The sequence below is a fragment of the Arachis ipaensis genome, chromosome B03 (assembly GCF_000816755.2).
Source record: "Arachis ipaensis cultivar K30076 chromosome B03, Araip1.1, whole genome shotgun sequence".
NCBI classification, from domain to species: Eukaryota; Viridiplantae; Streptophyta; class Magnoliopsida; order Fabales; family Fabaceae; genus Arachis; species Arachis ipaensis.
The window spans coordinates 12239649-12257454 of record NC_029787.2 but is presented as its reverse complement, the minus strand read 5'-3'; the positions used below and the strand labels follow the sequence as shown (position 1 = coordinate 12257454).

The 17806-nt window shown below is 33.9% G+C and overlaps 4 protein-coding genes across 10 annotated transcripts in view; all 4 read right to left on the bottom strand.

The window, feature by feature from the left end:
* Nucleotides 234–3035, bottom strand: LOC107629641 (cell number regulator 6). 2 transcript variants are annotated; one of them, XM_016332475.2, is made up of 5 exons: nt 2875–3035; nt 2642–2754; nt 1871–1985; nt 1185–1462; nt 234–736 (listed from the first exon to the last, which is right to left on the bottom strand). In XM_016332475.2, exons 2-5 carry the CDS (start codon nt 2744–2746, stop codon nt 488–490), a joined length of 747 nt encoding a protein of 248 aa, XP_016187961.1. In that variant the 5' UTR covers nt 2747–2754; nt 2875–3035; the 3' UTR covers nt 234–487. The 2 variants fall into 2 exon arrangements, with proteins under 2 accessions (XP_016187961.1, XP_016187962.1); XM_016332476.2 differs by having other exon boundaries at nt 2642–2770; nt 2802–3011.
* On the bottom strand, nt 4568–5520 carry LOC107629642 (peroxisomal membrane protein 11B). Its single transcript, XM_016332477.2, has one exon. The coding sequence runs from the start codon at nt 5360–5362 to the stop codon at nt 4640–4642; it is 723 nt and encodes a 240-aa protein (XP_016187963.1). The 5' UTR covers nt 5363–5520; the 3' UTR covers nt 4568–4639.
* Nucleotides 6415–10406, bottom strand: LOC107629640 (luc7-like protein 3). Of its 6 annotated transcripts, none has more exons than XR_001618004.2 (9): nt 10208–10406; nt 9943–10071; nt 9375–9414; nt 9120–9195; nt 8833–9033; nt 8456–8665; nt 7971–8373; nt 7811–7874; nt 6415–7695 (listed from the first exon to the last, which is right to left on the bottom strand). XR_001618004.2 is itself a non-coding variant. In XM_016332474.2 (7 exons), the coding sequence occupies exons 1-7, from the start codon at nt 10248–10250 to the stop codon at nt 8032–8034; spliced, it is 1041 nt and encodes a 346-aa protein (XP_016187960.1). In that variant the 5' UTR covers nt 10251–10406; the 3' UTR covers nt 6418–8031. The 6 variants fall into 6 exon arrangements, 1 of the variants encoding a protein (XP_016187960.1); XR_002358837.1 differs by having other exon boundaries at nt 6415–6610; XR_002358836.1 differs by having other exon boundaries at nt 6415–6610; nt 7811–8373.
* Nucleotides 13157–17806, bottom strand: part of LOC107629639 (conserved oligomeric Golgi complex subunit 7) — a 5494-nt gene continuing 844 nt past the window's right edge. The window contains exons 2-10 of the mRNA XM_016332473.2: nt 17643–17732; nt 17423–17542; nt 17217–17318; nt 16846–17126; nt 16441–16586; nt 16153–16351; nt 15165–15837; nt 14136–14465; nt 13157–13698 (exon numbers count right to left, since the gene is read on the bottom strand). Of these exons, the coding sequence (XP_016187959.1) occupies nt 13426–13698; nt 14136–14465; nt 15165–15837; nt 16153–16351; nt 16441–16586; nt 16846–17126; nt 17217–17318; nt 17423–17542; nt 17643–17732 (2214 nt within the window). The 3' untranslated portion in view covers nt 13157–13425. The remainder of the gene's footprint in view (nt 13699–14135; nt 14466–15164; nt 15838–16152; nt 16352–16440; nt 16587–16845; nt 17127–17216; nt 17319–17422; nt 17543–17642; nt 17733–17806) is intronic.

Sequence of the window (17806 nt, the reverse complement as noted above, 5' to 3'; positions counted from 1 at the left end):
ATATATCTTATACGTAGTACGGTACATACACTAGTAATAGAATTTCGATGATATGAAACGTTAGAGGGATTTGGTGAGTAAGAGAGCTTTAGAAAATGATCAAATTTAACTTGTGTTCCCTAAAACGTTGGAAAACAAATATATAAAAAATTAGCATTTTTATTTCTAAAAATCATTGGTGAAAACTGAAAACTAAAGGAAGAGACTTGAAGATTGCTCGAAGCCCCAAAACAGATTCCGAAAACAAGGATTTTGATATAATCTGGCTTTTTAAACCATGAATGAGTTGTGTATATATGATAAAGAGAAAGCTCCTCCAAAGGGAACTTGTATGTATACTGAAAAAATGAAGCCATATCCACTTTAAGCTCCCTCACATGTTTTCTTCCAACCCAAGGGACAAACCTACTTCAGAGAATTCTCACAAAATGTGGTGAAAAACTCAAGGCAAATGTTCCAAAAGCCATGCTATCAACAATACTATATCCTATATAGCCTGCATTTCTAAATGAGTATGCTCGTGCTCGCCATTGTTAGCCGAAGATGCTTCGGGATTTTCCTTGTGATCATCATCGGTATGAGTAGAAGTGGTCATCTCTTGCGCTGGAGGAGGGTTTACGATGGTCATCTCCGAGAAAAGATCATCCGAGAGCCGGCCTTTCATCTCCCTGTGCTCCTGACACAAGGCGCACCAGTGCAAGCAGCAGTGCACGCAACATGCATTGCAAGGCGAGTCCTGCACTCACAGAAAATGTAAAAAACGGAGTAAAGACTCAAAGATATCAACATGTAGAAGTACCCTCTGCTTGGAACCACAAGGGGATTTGTCAACATGCCAGATTCAAACATTATCAAGTTTTTTGTGATGGGCAGTGCCTATCCTCCAAGTTTGTGAATCAACCATGGTATGTGTACACAGAATATTGGCTACCAAATCAGCCATCCATATAGAATACATATTGAAATACAAAATATACATTGAAAATGAGTTAAACAACACATGTATTTATATACAAATACATGGTAGCTGATTTTTGGTGTATACAACATTTTTTATTCTCCATTATTAATCGTAATTCTAAAGCAAGCAGAATACAGCAGCCATATTTCTCAGTAAATGGATATTTGTTATATGCCAGTTCAGCTTGGATTTCGACTAGTTTTACATAGTGACAAAGAATTACCTTCAAGTGATATTTCTTCTGCAAGGTTTGCCGAACTTGACCAGTGTAAATGCCACACATCCACCATGTAAAGAATAAACCCTCGCAAACAAGGAATACTGTCCCTGGATCAATACCAGGAACGAGGGAATTTGCAGCTAAAGTTGCTATGGCCAACGAAATGCCACCTTCAACAAAAATGGCATGACACAAGCATGGCCCAGTCCAAGGCGTGTCTTCCCTCAAGCTTTCTACATTGCGCCCAAATAACACACAAGGACAAAACAGCCCTGTCAAGCCTGCAATGAAGGTCGAAAGAATATAAACAGGAAGCAACTCTCCACTACAGTATGTCTAACCACGTCACTGCAAAGTACAAACTTCTACCATAACCATACATATCAATCCTTTGTGTTGAAAGAAGCATGGGCTGATCATAATTGATGAAACAAAGTATGACTGCGTTTTGCAAGAAGGACAACAAAGTGATCAAAGAAAGTGTTCGGTTAATTTTTATGTTACAATGATGCTGTCAAATGTCTATGCAACTCAGTTTCTGCCAACTAGTCAGTACTCAATGAATTCATGGTCATGGATCCACTCTAGCCTATATAGACTTAGTTTAGATTATATCAAACTGAAGGCAATTACAGCATAAAAAAAAATATTAACAGACTATTAACATTGACCATTAATGCATTACTTACAACTTTCCTTATCTTCAGTGCATCCAAAGATCCCAGTCGTCCAAGGTTCATCTGCCGGAGGCGAATAGCTTTCGGGTAGTGGCTGTCTACATTCAGGGCACTTGCGAACAGCCAACTGCACAATACCGAAAATCCATGACCAAAATATATATCTACATATTAGCAAACACACTAGTCGCCAAAAAAAAAATATATATATATATTAGCAAACACACTCAAAGCGCCCAAAGCAACGCCAACACAAGTTCTCAAACAGTTTCTTGCTGCTTCCACTTGGAAATCCCTAAAAATAGAGTGACATTTTCTTTAAAAAAAATAATACAGAAACATGATAACTAATCCTTCTGAGTCAAATCTAAAGCATTATCGTAAATCAGCCAGAAAATTCACCGTCCACAACAAGATAAACCCCACCCACATTCACATTTTGATAATCAACCTAATCACTGTAGAATTAGGTTTAGATTGCGAATAAGAAGTTGATACACCTCCAAATGTTTTCAAATCACGCTCCGCAACCGCAATTCAGCATCAATTGCAGCTGCACCAGATGCATTTATGATTTACCCATGATTTTCCAAAACTATAACTAGAACTGCAAAATTCAAAACCTTGATTTACACGATTTACCCCCTCTGGGAAGAAAATAACATAACAGAAACCCAATAATCAAGAAGGAAAATGCAACAATAGCAAATGTGAAAGAAATAACTGATTCAAAAGTAACATATAATGGAAAGGGGAAAGAAAAATTAAAATCTGAAATCTGACCTGAGGAACCTCAATTGGCTGATTGAGCTCGCCAGGAGTGATATCAACGAGAGGCCCATGATCTTTTCCCAGCTTCACATAACTCGATTGCTTCCTTTCCGCCATCAACTTATCTAACCTCACCCAAAAGAAAAAAGAAAATTGAGTGCGTTTGATGGCGAGAAAATGCAAGAAAATTGGAAAATGAAAAAAGAAAATGAGATAGATCTGAGGGATTGGGGAAACAAGGGAACCTTGTTAATCGAGAGCGAAGGAAGGGAATGAAGCAGCTTTTCTCTTGTTTTGTTTCAAGGCACTGCCTTTGACTTAACCGCCCTTATTGTTACGCCTCCTTCGTCCTTAGCTAAGAAGACTTTGCAGACTAGAAGACTTTGCAGTTTGGAGTATTATAGATTTTGTTTTCACTTTTTTTTTATCATAAAAAAAGAAGAAAATTTTTTTAAAAATTGCGCTTGTATTTTTTTTTATTTTGTAAAATAAAAAAAATTGTTTTTATTTTATATTTTTTTATTTTTCACAATTTAAAAGATAAATAATACTAAAAATAAAAAATAAAAGCACAAAAACACAAATTTTTAAAAAAGGAAATTGAGAATTTAATCAATTCGGCCAAGGCAATGTATAATTTATATGGATTTAATTTTAATACAGTGATAATATAAATGTCTAATAATGTATTGTTTCTTTTATTAAAGATAGGAGATTCGAACCCGCAACTTCTTAATTGAGTATGGAAACATTATGCCATTTGAGGTATAATTCATTGGCTAACAATATATTGTTGTGCTAATTAAAAATAAAAAATTTATTTTTATATTATTTAAATGTTTTTACTTATTATACCATATATTTAATAATTTATTGAAAAAATATTAATATAATAAATAAAAAATAAAAAAATATATTATTTAAAAAAAGACACAAATAAATTCCTAACCAATTTTAATTTAGAAATAATTAGGTCCCTGTCTATTTCTGAACCTGAGTATTTTTCGTTTAAAGTTGACGGAGAAATATCTGCAAAAACTATATTGTGTCACGAAAATAGTAGATAAAAATTAAAATGAATCGTTTTTATTTTGAGTGGTGGCATTATCATTATGATCAAGAGCCGGATTAATAGTTCACTCTTTTTATTTTTTTTATATAATGATGATACTATAGTCAATTCAATAGAAAATAGAAACCTTGACCAATGGCTAGCAAAACCCATTTTTAATTTATGTGGAAAGCGCCAGGATTTTGATTATTGTGTTTAATTGCCAAACAAATTTATTGTTTAAACTAGTACTTTGTTCAGACTTTAGAGTGTCCGTTTTAAAAGATTTTATCTTATGATTATTATCAGGCGATTAAAAAATTTTCGGCAAAGTTCTAAGTAAAATAAAGAATGCAGTATCTTCTTTAGAAAATTATCTACCATAAAAGGTATTATGAACTTTATTTTTTAAAAAATAAATATAAATCCAAAAAAATTGGTTAACTTGATTAATAAGTTATGGAAAAGTCTACNTTTAAGAACATTTGAAAATTTTCTAATAAAATAAAGAATTAAAATTTATTTATTTAGTAAAAAGTTCTTAATTAATAAAGAGTGTATTATTCATTATTTAATAGTGTGTGTTTAATGATGAGTCAAAGATTTTGTCTCATTTTCTATTAAGTATTTTGTAAGGGAAAAAAAAAGAGTATTTTTGAAAGAAATAAGTAATTAAAAAGCATACTTTTCATTGGTGCAAACAACGAAAACTGAACCATACATAACCTATCCCCCACCCCAACATCACTACCAAAAAAAAAAAAAAATTCATACAAAAACATAACATTATGCTTGGTGATTTTAGTAGTCACTAGTCAGGGGAACTTTTGCAGAGAATTGCATTGAAAACCAGTATAATAAAAGAGTAGAACAAAATTATGAACAAATTAAGATAAATAAACATCCATATTATTATTAAAACTTTGAAAAATTACAGTAAAACTGGGAAATATTCGTGTTTATGAAGGCCAATTTCTATACCAACCAGCCCAAGCAGAAACCAAACCACTAATACCAAGTGTGATTGTGTGATTACAAAATGGATTTGGTTCAATTTCAGCAACTGCTATGAACAAATCTGCAACATTTGCTGCCACTGCCATTAGCCTCATTACTCTGTCACCTTTTATCTTCTGAACCCTTTTCTTCAATTCTTCTACTTCTTCTTTTGATTCTTTATCATCATTCTTACTATTATCATTGCTGTTTCTTATTCTCCTCTTCAGCTTCATCTCTTCCTTCAAACCTTGTCTCATCAAAATGAAGTCACCAATGATGAAGAATATGTACCCTACTGATTCACCAAATGCTGAAATGAAACTCATCTTCTTTGCCAACTTTGCATCAATGGTTCCAATCCTTGAAAGCCAAAGAAAATGGTCAAAGAAGAAGTAAACCATCTCACCAGCATTTCCAAGAACTGCTAGTAGCCTTAGAGTGTTTGATGAACCTGGATTTCGCCGTAGAGCGTTGAAGCCGGTTAAGAACCTTCCGGTTCGAAAGGCTTTTCGGCTTAGTCCTGATGCAACTTCCCAGTTCTTGAACCTCTTAGCCATGTCAGAGTCTGTGGATTCAACATGGTAGTTTACAAGCTTTGAGACATATTGGAATGTCTTCACAAGCTTGTCTATGCCATCTCTCTTTGCTAGGAAGATCACAAGTTTGTCTACTGTGTCATTCATGGTTGGAGGACCAAAATGGTAATAGAAATGGTTTTAATCATAGATAACTGAATTGGTTTCTTCAAAGAGGGATAATAATATTTAGAGAAGTTTAATTTAACTAGAGTCACAGAAGCTGGTTTTGTTTTTGGATAAGAGATGCTTGTAGTTAGACCATTCATTTTTTTTGTGTCACTAGAATTTTGTTGCATATTTGAGGACTTGATTTTGTTGTTATCTGCTGCTTAATGGTGCGTGTAAAGCTGGGATTCAATTTTTTTGTATTTGTCATTATTCAAAGAAAAAGATAGTAAATTCGAGCACCAATTCTAGATATAAAAGATAAAACTAACTTTTTAGTATTGAAGATTCAGTTTGTTCAACAAAACTATCTGAAATGAATAATTTATTGGGTAGTTTTACTAAACATTTTAAGTAATTAATTTTGTCAAACTAAGTCAATCTTTGCTGTATATCAAATTCAAATTAATTTTTATGTTTTTTTCCAAACTTTGGAATGAGGCTCAAATTCGCAACTTCTAGGTGAATATGAAGAGATTATGCCATTTGAGTTATAACTCATTGACAAATTAATTTATATTTTTAATGGTTAGAAATGCATAATTAAAAATAATACTTTAGTCACACCTAAATGATAGTTTATATTTTTTTCACCCAAAAAAAAAACGGTTACACCTAAAAAGATAAAGCTTTTATTTGGTTTAGAATAATAGAGTACAAGCTTCTAATTTTGTAAGGAATTCAGGAAAATATTTGCTTGTCCCTTAATCCGTAATTAATGTAAATTTTAACCCTCTTTAGTGAGGTTGTACTTTTTCCAGGCTTGCCTTAGCAAAAACTTAAATTTAATAACACACAAGTCAAGAAACAATGATTTTACTTTCATTGCTGCTCATAGTCATAGAGTAGTTTAAATTTCATTTTTATTTTTTACCCAACTAATTAAAATTTAGGAAACTATGAAATCATTAGACATTCAAGTGTGACGGAAGGTAACAGAATATAATCTAAGTTGTGAGATTCTAAGAAAAGGGAAGAAAAGCTTGCATCGCTTCCAAAATGCCAGTTTTATTAGCTTGAATATTACAATTATTCAAGACTGAAGAATGTACCAAAGTAACAACAAATTTGGACATTATATTCAGATTATTCTCCAGATAAGCCTTATTTTCGACTTGCTCCCGTTCTTCCAACAAGAGGCATCATACATCCCAATCCCATCTCATTGATAGTTTTCCATGCAAATGGCTACATAGAAAATCCAAAAATTAAAACAAAAAAAATCATGTGTTTCCGGTTCTACGAATCTTCAACTGAAGCGGCTCCCCGGCAAATCTTCAACAGAAGCATTATTTCTAACAAGGTTGTAGTCTAACAACCTAATTGATTCTATGCCAGATCCAACAACCTAATGGATTCCATACCAGATCCAAATTCGTCAAAATAGCTTCTTAATTGTACAACTACAACAACATAGATTTTCCTATTAAGTCAAATTGGATACAGGATAAGTCATTGCATCTTATGGTAAATCATTAGGATCAACTACTTATGGTGTACCAAAAACTTATATTTTCTCCATAGGCCAAGCTTGGACCATTATAGGCTCAGCATAGTGAAGGTTATCAATTTGAACTATTGCATATTTTCTTTTTATATATATATATATATAATAATTCAACTTTAAAAATATTTTTTTTCCCCAATAATTTACTTAATTAACATGTACTAAAAGTAAAATTACATTGTGAAATAAGATTTGAAATTAGAGTGCTTTAAAATGAGTTAACACCCAAAAGAAAAATCTTTAACTTTCACAATTAGTTTTGATATTGTTTTTCCTCTTAAAGGCCAATTTGGCTAAATCAAACCAAGTTTAGCAAAAAATCAGCTTTTGCTTCAACTCTATCAACATAGCCTACCTATTCAGCACCTCCAGCAATAGGAAACTCATCTACAATGATACCAGGGGTTTAGGGAATATAGAGTTAATTTATGTTATCATGACAGATATATTATAAATAGGACACCATGGATTTGGGAGATTACTAACAACAGATTCGGTATGTTACCCATATCTTCTAAACTGGTGCCTTTGGTATGTAGCTCAATGTCAAATGCATGTCAACAAGCAGCATTTTTAAACCCTGTGCTGGTTTATATCAACTTAAGAAGCAAAGTAATGAAACAAAAGGATTACGGGAAACCAAACATGATTTCTACTATGAACAAATATCATATTTTTCTCAGGATATAAGATTCACAGGTTACCTCAAAACATGAGAAAACCATCCCCCTCAGCAGCAATGACAACCATGCATGTAATTTTGTGTCTGACATCTTAAACCGATCAAATGACTTCTAGAAAATGCGAGTAAAGAAAGACTGGACTACACTTTCAGAGATCAGTCATGCAAGAGGAAAAAATTACAACAGTAAAATACCTACCTCAACCCTTTTTTCTCCATAAATAATATTGATGGAAGGGAGATTGTATAGTCTCAACAAAGCTCTGACATAAGAAACAAAATAAATTCACCCTTGATGATGAGAAAACTCAGGACTCCAAAACACATATTTATCTAAGTCTTGGGATATTAAGATCTACCTCTTTTTAATTCAAATTCCGACATCTATCAAGAAATTCCCCAAATTTGAGAAACCAGATTTCAGGAGTGCCGCCTGTAGTTGTGCCTAACGGGGGAGCGTGACCTGCTTTTGTTGTGGTACCTGTCTCTGCCTCCATTTCTTCCATTCCTCAACCTAGAATCCATGCCCCTTCCCCCATCTCGATTACCTCTACCATCCAGCTCCCGAGACCTTTCACGATCTAGGTCTCTATCTCTGTACCTATCCCTGTCCCTATCTCGATCTTTATCCCGATGCCTGTCCCTATCACTTGAATCACTTCGTCGTCTTCTCTCATGATCCTTCTCCCTCTGTTTCCTTCGCTCTTCTGCCTCTTTTTCCCGGGCTAATCTTTCTTCTTCAACAGCCTTCTCTTTGGCAGCCTGAATTATGATATCAATATATAAACATAAAAAACATTTCATGTATTTTAATTAGAATATGAGTTTAGACAACAAAATTGACCTTGTATTCGGATATGAAATCGCGAACCATGCCATAACCAACATGTTGCTTCCCAGTAATATGGGACTGAGTCCTTTCTGCAGCATCATTTGCCACAAGAAAAGAACCACATATCTCACATAGTGCCATCTTCTTCTCCTGACCAAGCATCAACACCTTATCATTTTGAGGCTGTGTTAATGCCGTTTTCTCAACATTGAGTGCATCCACCTATAACAGACAATTAAAAGCAATGTGAAGCTCAAAGTGAAAGTTGTTGAGATCCTCCCAAGATAAATATTTATAAGTGCTCTTATGCAATAGAGACCATCGAAACTTAAAAAAAAAAGATCAATAGTAAATGCATGCAAAGAAAGGTGTTGAATCATATTCAGTACCTTCCTCATAAGAGCTTCAGCTTCATCAACCTTCCCAGCTTCACCTAAAGATTCAACTTGTTCCAGAAGATTCTTTATCTTCTCCTCCAGCACGGATAGCTGTTCAGACTTTTCAGTTGTCAATGGAGGCGCTGGTGCTGGCTCCACCTCTTGAGCAAGACGTTCTCGCCCACGTCTTACTCTTCTATCCAAGTCCATTACCTGTAATTATAAAAATTGAAATTATTCATTAACATATAGAAGAGAATAAACTTAATTGACTGTCAGCAAACATGTAGGTAGCTTACCAATTTCTCACAGAACTGAGCAAGGTCAGCTTCAAATTTGGGTACGAATGCATCATGTCTTGGGGAATTCTCAAAGCTGATGAGAATCAAGTCAACAATGTTTAACATCAGAGACACAATGATTTTCTTACATATTCATTTAGGAAATAATGACAGCAAGAGGATTCATAGTATGCAGTCCACTATTAGAAATTTGACACGGTTCCTTAACAAAACACAAAACCTTATATGAATAGAATAGATCTACTTGTTCACCTTTCTTTCAACTTCGGATCATGTATTCTTGGGCAAGGTCCTGCAGCAATTTTATGCAAATATAAATAAAAATCAAATAAGTAATAAATAAAATATTACGAGCAAATAAAATCCATAAAGAAAGGGCACAACAGCGCACAAGGATCCTGCTTGATGGGCTCAAGGGAGAATGTACACAGCTTTATATTTAAAATCAAACTATTTGCACTAAGGCTCACCCACCCTCTTGTAAAATTGAGAACGTTCCTATAAATAAACTTCTAAAGAATTAATTAACTAACCTCATATAAAGCTAATTATGATGCAAAGCATAACATTACAAAATCAAGTCATTACTTCTTTACCTTTATTAACTAGGATTTCATTCAAGTGTGCCCTTAGGATGACAGATATGAAGATATAAGAATATAAACAAAGTTTCTAAAATTTCTTCACAAGAGAGCAACAATCTAGATTACAACAAATAACTCAAATTTCATCATCTGTCATAGAATCCATTAGTTATGGTCAACTCTCATCAATTCTCAATTCTCAGCAAGAAGCAACATAATCAACAAATAAAACTCACCAAGATCGCTGCGAGTGTTGACAAAGAGATCGTGAGGGCAAAACCGCACCATGTAGAATCCACACACTTCCTTATCGTCCCACGTCACTTCTTTGTATCCTTTCCTCTCTTCCTCCGTCAAGTTGCGAGCTTTTTCCACACAGGAACAAGAAACACACACCAAATTCATCAACTTGGAAGCATCAAATATCGAATTTTTATTTTCCTCAGTTTAGAAACAACGAGGAAGTAAATGTTTTGGGGAATGAGAGAATGGAAGAAGTACCTGAACCCATGAGTTCGTCAAGAAGAGCTCTCTGAGCATCCATGGCTGCAAGATGAGTGAGAAAGTGGCGATTGGGAAACCCTAATCCGAATCCCAAACGAAGGATGACTCTCTGTAGATGAGCAGAGAAAGATTGGCCGATTGGGGAAATTGTTAGGGTTGGCAAAAGACTGATTACGTAAAGACAAGTTAAAGAACCAAGACTCATGGGTACGTTATTCTAGTATTTTACTGGGCACGTAAATAATATATATATATTTTTTAGCAAAAACTAAAAAAAAATTATGAGAGGAGGATAAAAATTGAAAACAGAATTTTGATTTAAATGAAATATACAAAATACTAATTAGTAAACTGTATATTTTATGGGCCAATAAATTATAATTTAAATAATATAGTCGCGAGTTCGAACCTTCTTATTTTTAGAAAAAAAAAGGTAAATTTTATGGTAAAAATAATACTTTTTACTGTAAAATTTTAAATTTTTTTTAACAAAATTTATCATTTTAATAACTTGAAGATATCACTATAAATACTTTGACCTGAATAGACAAAATAAAATAAATGATAACAAATGCTTATTTAAAATCTTTTTTTGGTATCAACCCGAAAAAAAAAAGTTTTTTTAGTAAAAATGAGAAACAAACCTAAATTCTTTATTTACTTTCTGCAAATATCATAGTATATATTATTTTCAATGTCCACCTATGCATCCAAGTTTTGTTTACAATCAAATTTAATTGAGTTAGTCTAAATCTAACAAAAACTATTTTAATTACATGCAGCGTGTGTGCGCTTCACTAACGTAAATTAAACATCCGCTTCATAGACATTTTGCGTGCTGTGCTCAAAGAATATGAAAAACGGCTCCAACCTTCGTGCCTTTTCCTCAATCTTCTATTGGTGCTATTATTACGTTGCTGCATTTTGTTTTTGTTTTTTCTTTTCCTCCTCTTTTTTCATGTTATTGCAGTTACTTATTTTTTTTTCTTTTTTATTTTTTCTTCTCTTTTTTTTGGTTTTATTTTTCTTAAAAGAGTAAAACAAAAAGAATTATAATAAAATAAAATAAGAAGAAGATGAAAAAGAATAGAAAAATGAAGTAGAAGATGAGGAGAAAGAGGAAGAAAAATTTTGAATCGTGCCGAATTTATTAGAAAGATAACATTAAATTTCTTAACAATAGCATATATTTTGCTACAAAAGTCTAAAATTGTCTTCTTTAATGTCACATTTTTTTCTTCTTTTTATTCTTCCTTTTTTTTTTCTTTTTTTTTTTCTGTTGCTCTTACTTCATCTTTTAGTAGCATTGCTTTTTATATTAAACTTATGAACATATTTGTACTGTATTACAATCTTATTTAGTTGAATAAATATAGGTTTACACTTATTGGATTGAATTCTTAGCGAAAATGAATCGAAATTTATTTTTTTTTCTTTTCTTTTTCTTGGTTTTATTCCTCTCAAGAAAGTAAAACAAGAATAATTATGAAAAAATAAAATGAAAAGCAGAAAATGAAGGAAAAAAAAAAAGATGAAAAAGAAGAAGATGACAAAATAGAAGATAAGAGAAGGAAGAGGATAAGAGAAGGAAGAGGAAGAAGAATTTTGAATTGTGTGCATCTTATTTAAATCCAAAATGTATCGAAATTTCTTAATGATGACGACACACAAACAAACTCATACCAAAATGCACCGAAATTATTACGATACACAAACAAACTCTGTTCAAAATAAATACAGACCAAGTGCACGTTATTTAAATTCAAAATGCACCAAAATTACTTAATGATGATGACACACAAACAAATTCGGTTCAAAACAAACCTTATTTCAATCCAAAATGTACTGAAATTATTTAATAATGACGACGCACAAGCAAATTCCTCCTCCTCCTCCGTCTTCTTCTCCATCATTATCATCTTTTTCTTTTCTTGTTCATTTTCTCCTTATTTTACTTTCTCATGATTCTTCTTCTTGTTTTATTTTCTTAACAACAATAAAAATAAGAAAAAATCAAATAAAGAAGAAGAAGAAGAAACACATAATACTGCAAAATCACTCGAAAGAGGAAGAGAAAAAGAAAAAAAATACAATAATGAATAGCAACAATAAAAGAACGACGATGAGAAAAAAACACGAGATAACGATAACAATAACAATAATAACGATGATGATGATGATAATGGTGGTGGTGGAGGTGGAGGAGGAAGTAGTGATGACCACAATAACAAAAGAAAAAGATGCCGAAGGAGGAGGAAGAGAATGTGCGTGACAAGGGTGAAGAAGAAGAAGAAGAGCGACAACCGACAGGAGGTGAAGAACGTGCGCGCGTGAATTTTGAAACACTTGGTTGGACTTGGTTAAGTATTTTGTTTGGTTGTAGAACTTTCTTGTTATCTTTTAGTATCTATTTAGCAGTAATTCATTCGTAACGTTTTAAAAAAAATTTTCCTCGCTATTTTATTACAGAAATTTTGAATAATTTGGAATCATGCTCCTTAGTCTTATGCTTTTAAGACATTAACGTTCATTCCAAACATATGTAAATGGTAAATACTATTACAATCTACCCCAACGTTGTATAAATATCATACACCACGGCTCCATCCTAAGCAGATAGCTTTTAACATGTTACCCAAAGTTTAGATCCATGATAAACCTAATGAATGTTAGTTCTTATATTTTATTTATAAATATTGCATTTCAAACTTTTGCATATAAATTATTCTGGTTCCACAATATCAGGATTGAAAGAAAGGGATTGCATATCCAGATATTGAGTTGGTTTATAAAATGAGGGGATTGAAAGAAGGGATTTGATGAAGCCATATAAAGCTTTAGTTGAGGTGGTGAAGTTGATTGCCTCGCAATGTGTATTTTGTGTAAATGAACAAAAACAGTAACGGAATCGGTTACATCCTCAGATTAGCATCGAGCACAAACGCGTTACTAAAAAAGCAATGATATACATTATTTGCTGAAAGACTAATCTTTTTTTCCAATATACACTATAACCATTATGCAGATTGTAAGCTTTATCTGACTAGTTACTAATTCAATATGCAAGTAGAGTCACATGCTCACCCTAAAACTAAAAAAGAATGCTAATAGTAGGTATTGCCGAAGTAAAAGAATGTTCTCTGCAAATCAAGAATACATTTCAAAAAGAAGAGGAGGGGGTGCAACTCAACTACATAAGGTTTGCAAGCAAACACTCATGAATCTAAATTCACTCGCCGCATCTTGCACACAAGGTTTGCTGTTGGCATATCTACTGAATCTGACTTGAGAAGATCTTTTAACTGGTCCCTTGACGCAGAGAGACAACTTTGGAATGTGGCCAAAACAGCGGGGATTGGCATCGACAAAGCGGATAGCACATTACTAAGATACTCAATATCAACTGACAGCTGTTGCGCTCCACGATCCGAAATGTGCTGAATCCCACGCAATTGCTCTATGTACAGTGCTGTTGCCCCTTCTGCGACCTAATAATATTTTAGTCCAAAAAAAAAAGTAGGTCATTATCTGTTTTTCATATGAAAAGAGGACGAATAGCCTGAGAAAGACATGATAATTGCAATAATTTCAAATAATCTGTATATTTGTGTTGTTTGCAACGGCAAAGAGGTAAACTTTAAAACCTAGTCATATCTTTCTAACTTTAGGGAATAAATTCAACTGCATTGCCAGAAAGGGAAGTTTTTACTCAAAAGAGGTGTTCTAAGCTAGTTGAGAGGCCAATTGAGTCAAGACTTGTATATCTAGGCAGAAGCTGAATTAAATGTGTTAATCAAGAATATTAACCTCAAACTGAAGCATCCACAAAACTGTAGGAAGAAATGCCACTCCTTATCCTATATTAAACAAAAGGGAAAATTGATTCTTCCTAACTTTTAAGCATCCATCAAAGTATGAGTTATACCTTGAACATCCATTCAGTTGCAAAGAACTGAGCTTCATCATTGTTTTCACTGCTAGAGATTCCCTCAGCAAGTGGCTCCAATTGTTGGGGTAGAGTAAGAAGGTATTCACCAACACTGGTCACATAGGACTGTGGATATGCACTGAAGGTAGGAAGATGAAAAGCACTTTGCTCCTCTACTGATGACCAAATTGGCAATCGGGACACATCACTGAGGCGTTGCCGTACTTTAGATATGAGGACGTCGTATACAAGTTCATTCACTGTATCAGCAAATGCTGCAACTCTTTGAGATGCATGAGGAAGTGCATGAAATCGGGGATCTTTAGACTGCAAAAACCAGAGATATTTTTACATAATGACAGAGACCAACAGAAGAAGTATATAAACTGAGAAGACAAAGTACGTAGGCGCATAGCAAAAGAATACCAACACAACTAAAAACAGATGAACTTAGAAACAAATTCACATTCATTGATTTTAACCTTTTTTGGATAAAATGGGGGTGAATTTGAAATTTTCAAGAATAACATTTTTAGTAATTGTTGTAGAACGCTCAAGTCAAATGAAAGAAAATCATTTTCTTTTTCCTTTTAGGTTCTCTTCTTCAGACAAATCAATTCATAGGCATAGAGGGGTGGAAACTCTGCACATAACAGAGGAAATAGAGATTAATGAGCCTGGGCAAAGGCACCAATTCCACATGAACATTGCCTAAACCTTGAGTCTCCTGTTGATATGTTTTCGTCAAATTATATATTTACCAATGTCAATAATTAGCATTTTTGTTGGAGGTAAACTATATTGGGGAAATTGAATCACTGCTACATTAAAGCACGCTGCTAGGGGATTTTAATGTGGACTGGAGAAGAATGTGTTAGAAGGGCAAGTGTGGAATTAGGCAGTATATTTCGAGGCTCCTCCAGATCTAGATATTGAAATTGAATCCCATATCCTTTTGTATCTATTTCTAAACCAAAACATATACTTAAGAAAATGAGATTGCAATAAAGTTAGTCTTATTTATACCTGATTCAAAAGGTTAAGGAGTTTCCTAGCCTTTTCCGGCACATCAACAAGCCGCAGAGCTGCCATATCCAAGGCAGCCCTTCCACCAAAATATGGCTCCCCATCTTCATTACTACTTCTTATTGTCTGGTTTTGGTCTAAACTTGAACCAAATACTGAAAAGGATAGACTCGTGCTCAATCTAGCAAGTGTAGCTCTCAAAGATGCTTCAAATACAGAAGACCTGCTTGTCAAACTATCTGCAACTGTCAGGATTTGCAATGCCCCTTGAACTATGGACCACTCCTCTTCATTTGAGATCAAATCAACTCTTCGAGCATTTGGGTTTCCATCCTTCTTCTCCGTTTCCTTCTTTATTGTACCATCACTACCATAATCGACACCACATACAGTTCTTAGTGACTTGAGAGTGTCTTGCAGAGTAGCAATGTACTGTAACATTATGTCATCAAGAGCAAGAATTAGCTCATCTGCCTCAGAACCTCCAGTGAAGTTGATGCATCTCTCCACAGCTGCTTCAAGAAGTATAATAACTTGCGGAATAGACTCCTCCATCCTGCGAACTGTTTCGCTGAGTTCTACTCCTTGGGCTCCCACACCTCGAATAACAGCTCCTCTTAAATCTACTCCTCCAATCTCTGAGGAAAGGATGGCACGCTCCATTTGTCCATACCTGTAAGATATGCCCATAAATAATGATAAAGTAATTAAAGGAATAATTCAAAGAATTGGAGAAAAAATTTATGTGTACAATGAGCCAAAAGATCAGTAAGGACGCCCCACTATTCATTTAGATTTACTTTTCTATGCCTCTTTTGTTTTTCTATGTTTTGAGGAACAAATCTGAGAAATATGTTAATACTCTTTCTCAGGCCCCTCTAATTTGTCAATAATAATGAGGCCACTACCAAAGCACTAGCAAACAAACTTCATTTATCAAAATTTCAATTATGCCTTTCTTATTATACATTAAAGAAAAAAAAAATACCTCTGTTTAAATGATTCATATGGCAAGTACACAGCTTTCAGGACATCTATTAAAACTCGGACATCAGAATCCGAAAATAAGTGTTGAATATTCCTTGCAAATGTACCCGTCATGTTGTGTAATTCAATCAATGCCTCTAGATGCTTAGTCTGAATCTTAATGCCCTTTTGCATATCTCCAGATAATATATCCAATAAGCCTGCAAGGATTAAAGAGTTGAAATGTCAGTTTGTATAAATTATACCAGTTTTCTCAGACAGCAAATTGTGTAAAACATCTAAGAACAACCTTTAGCAAGTGCTTTCGTTTCAGGAACAGCATCTCCAATGGCAACATTGATATGAGATACGAAACTGGAACCTATAGACATCATAGTCTCACTTAGTAGCCTTGGGACTAGAGTTTTATAATCTTCTGGAAAAGCAATCATACACCTGCAAGCAATAGTTAGTACTTAGTACCATTTTATTCTTGCTATTTTTTAAATAGAAAGATATGGTGAAAGAAAATCCAATAGCATCAAGGTTTGAGTATGATTTTATTCTTAATCTAATCCAGTTTGCTTTAAGAACTTAAAAAGTAAATGGCCAAAATTAACATATGACTGAGATGTTAACCCAAAAAGTACTTAATATTATTAGTAGCATTCCAACTATTTGCTTTATGGGTAAAAATTATCTCTAAAAACAATACCATTTCCATTCTTGTTCAAGATAAAGTAATAGTTCATCATAAAAGTTTGGCAACCAACTGGAGAACGATATTGTTGGCAAAGCTGACTGAAAATCACCACTACTTGATATCCTCTCCATTTCGTTCTTCTCATTTGCAGACTTATTGGCTCGGTCTTTTGAGTCAAAATCTTCCCAGAGCTTCTTTATTGGTTTTAAGTGAACCTTTGTGTATTGCGATTCTAAAGACTTAAATCTCCCAATTCTGATTAGAATTTCCCGCAAATCTTGGGCAGCATCAACCTGATTGACAATGATACAATCTAAAGTTACTACAGATTATATTTATAAGGCATAAGTGCATGGTTTCACAAAAATAAAATTAATAATAACCTTGCGATTCGATAATGCATCAGTAAGGCGGGGCTGCACCATCATGTCTAGCCTATCTTCCAAGACTTCAAGTTGCTTTCTTATGTTGGCAAATTCAGCAACCTACATACAAGAAGTGATGGTAAGTCAAAAACAACCCCCACAACATCTTCTGATAAAAATCAAATCACATGCACATAAAACATAACCAATGTGGAAATCAGTACCTCCCCAACAGCAGACAAGCAATGTCTCATATTAGCCAGAGTTTCTGCAGCATGAGGGAGATCACCACTAGCAAATACATCCTCCACAGTCGAACTTAATTGAGTTAATCCAGCAGCATCCTGTCATTACAATGCAATTAAAGATAGTTTGCTTTGTTATCTCATTGAGCTACATCAATGTGAACTTTTGACTCAAAATATGAAAATTAACAATCTTTACCTGCAATGTCTCATAAGCAGCTTCCATCCTCTGCTTGACATTGTCAACTTTAGCAAGGGCTGCTATAGATTCAGCGGACAATCCCTCTGCCTATAAGAAATAAAAAAGTTGAGCATGAGGAAAAGGTCAGGGTGGGTCTTCAGACGTATATAAATCGAACATTT

Bases quoted from the DNA above. Each gene is read 5' to 3' on its own strand.
- LOC107629641 (XM_016332475.2), bottom strand. From the start codon at position 2,746: ATGGCGGAAAGGAAGCAATCGAGTTATGTGAAGCTGGGAAAAGATCAT. The intron at 1,986-2,641 runs GTCAGATTTCAG...GGTATTGTGCAG, and splicing joins AGCCAATTGAGGTTCCTCAG to TTGGCTGTTCGCAAGTGCCC. The intron at 737-1,184 runs GTAATTCTTTGT...CTGTGAGTGCAG, and splicing joins AGAAGAAATATCACTTGAAG to GACTCGCCTTGCAATGCATG.
- LOC107629642 (XM_016332477.2), bottom strand. From the start codon at position 5,362: ATGAATGACACAGTAGACAAACTTGTGATCTTCCTAGCAAAGAGAGAT.
- LOC107629640 (XM_016332474.2), bottom strand. From the start codon at position 10,250: ATGGATGCTCAGAGAGCTCTTCTTGACGAACTCATGGGTTCAG. The intron at 9,034-9,119 runs GTAAGCTACCTA...TTATAATTACAG, and splicing joins CTCAGTTCTGTGAGAAATTG to GTAATGGACTTGGATAGAAG. The intron at 8,666-8,832 runs GTACTGAATATG...TGTCTGTTATAG, and splicing joins CTGAAGCTCTTATGAGGAAG to GTGGATGCACTCAATGTTGA.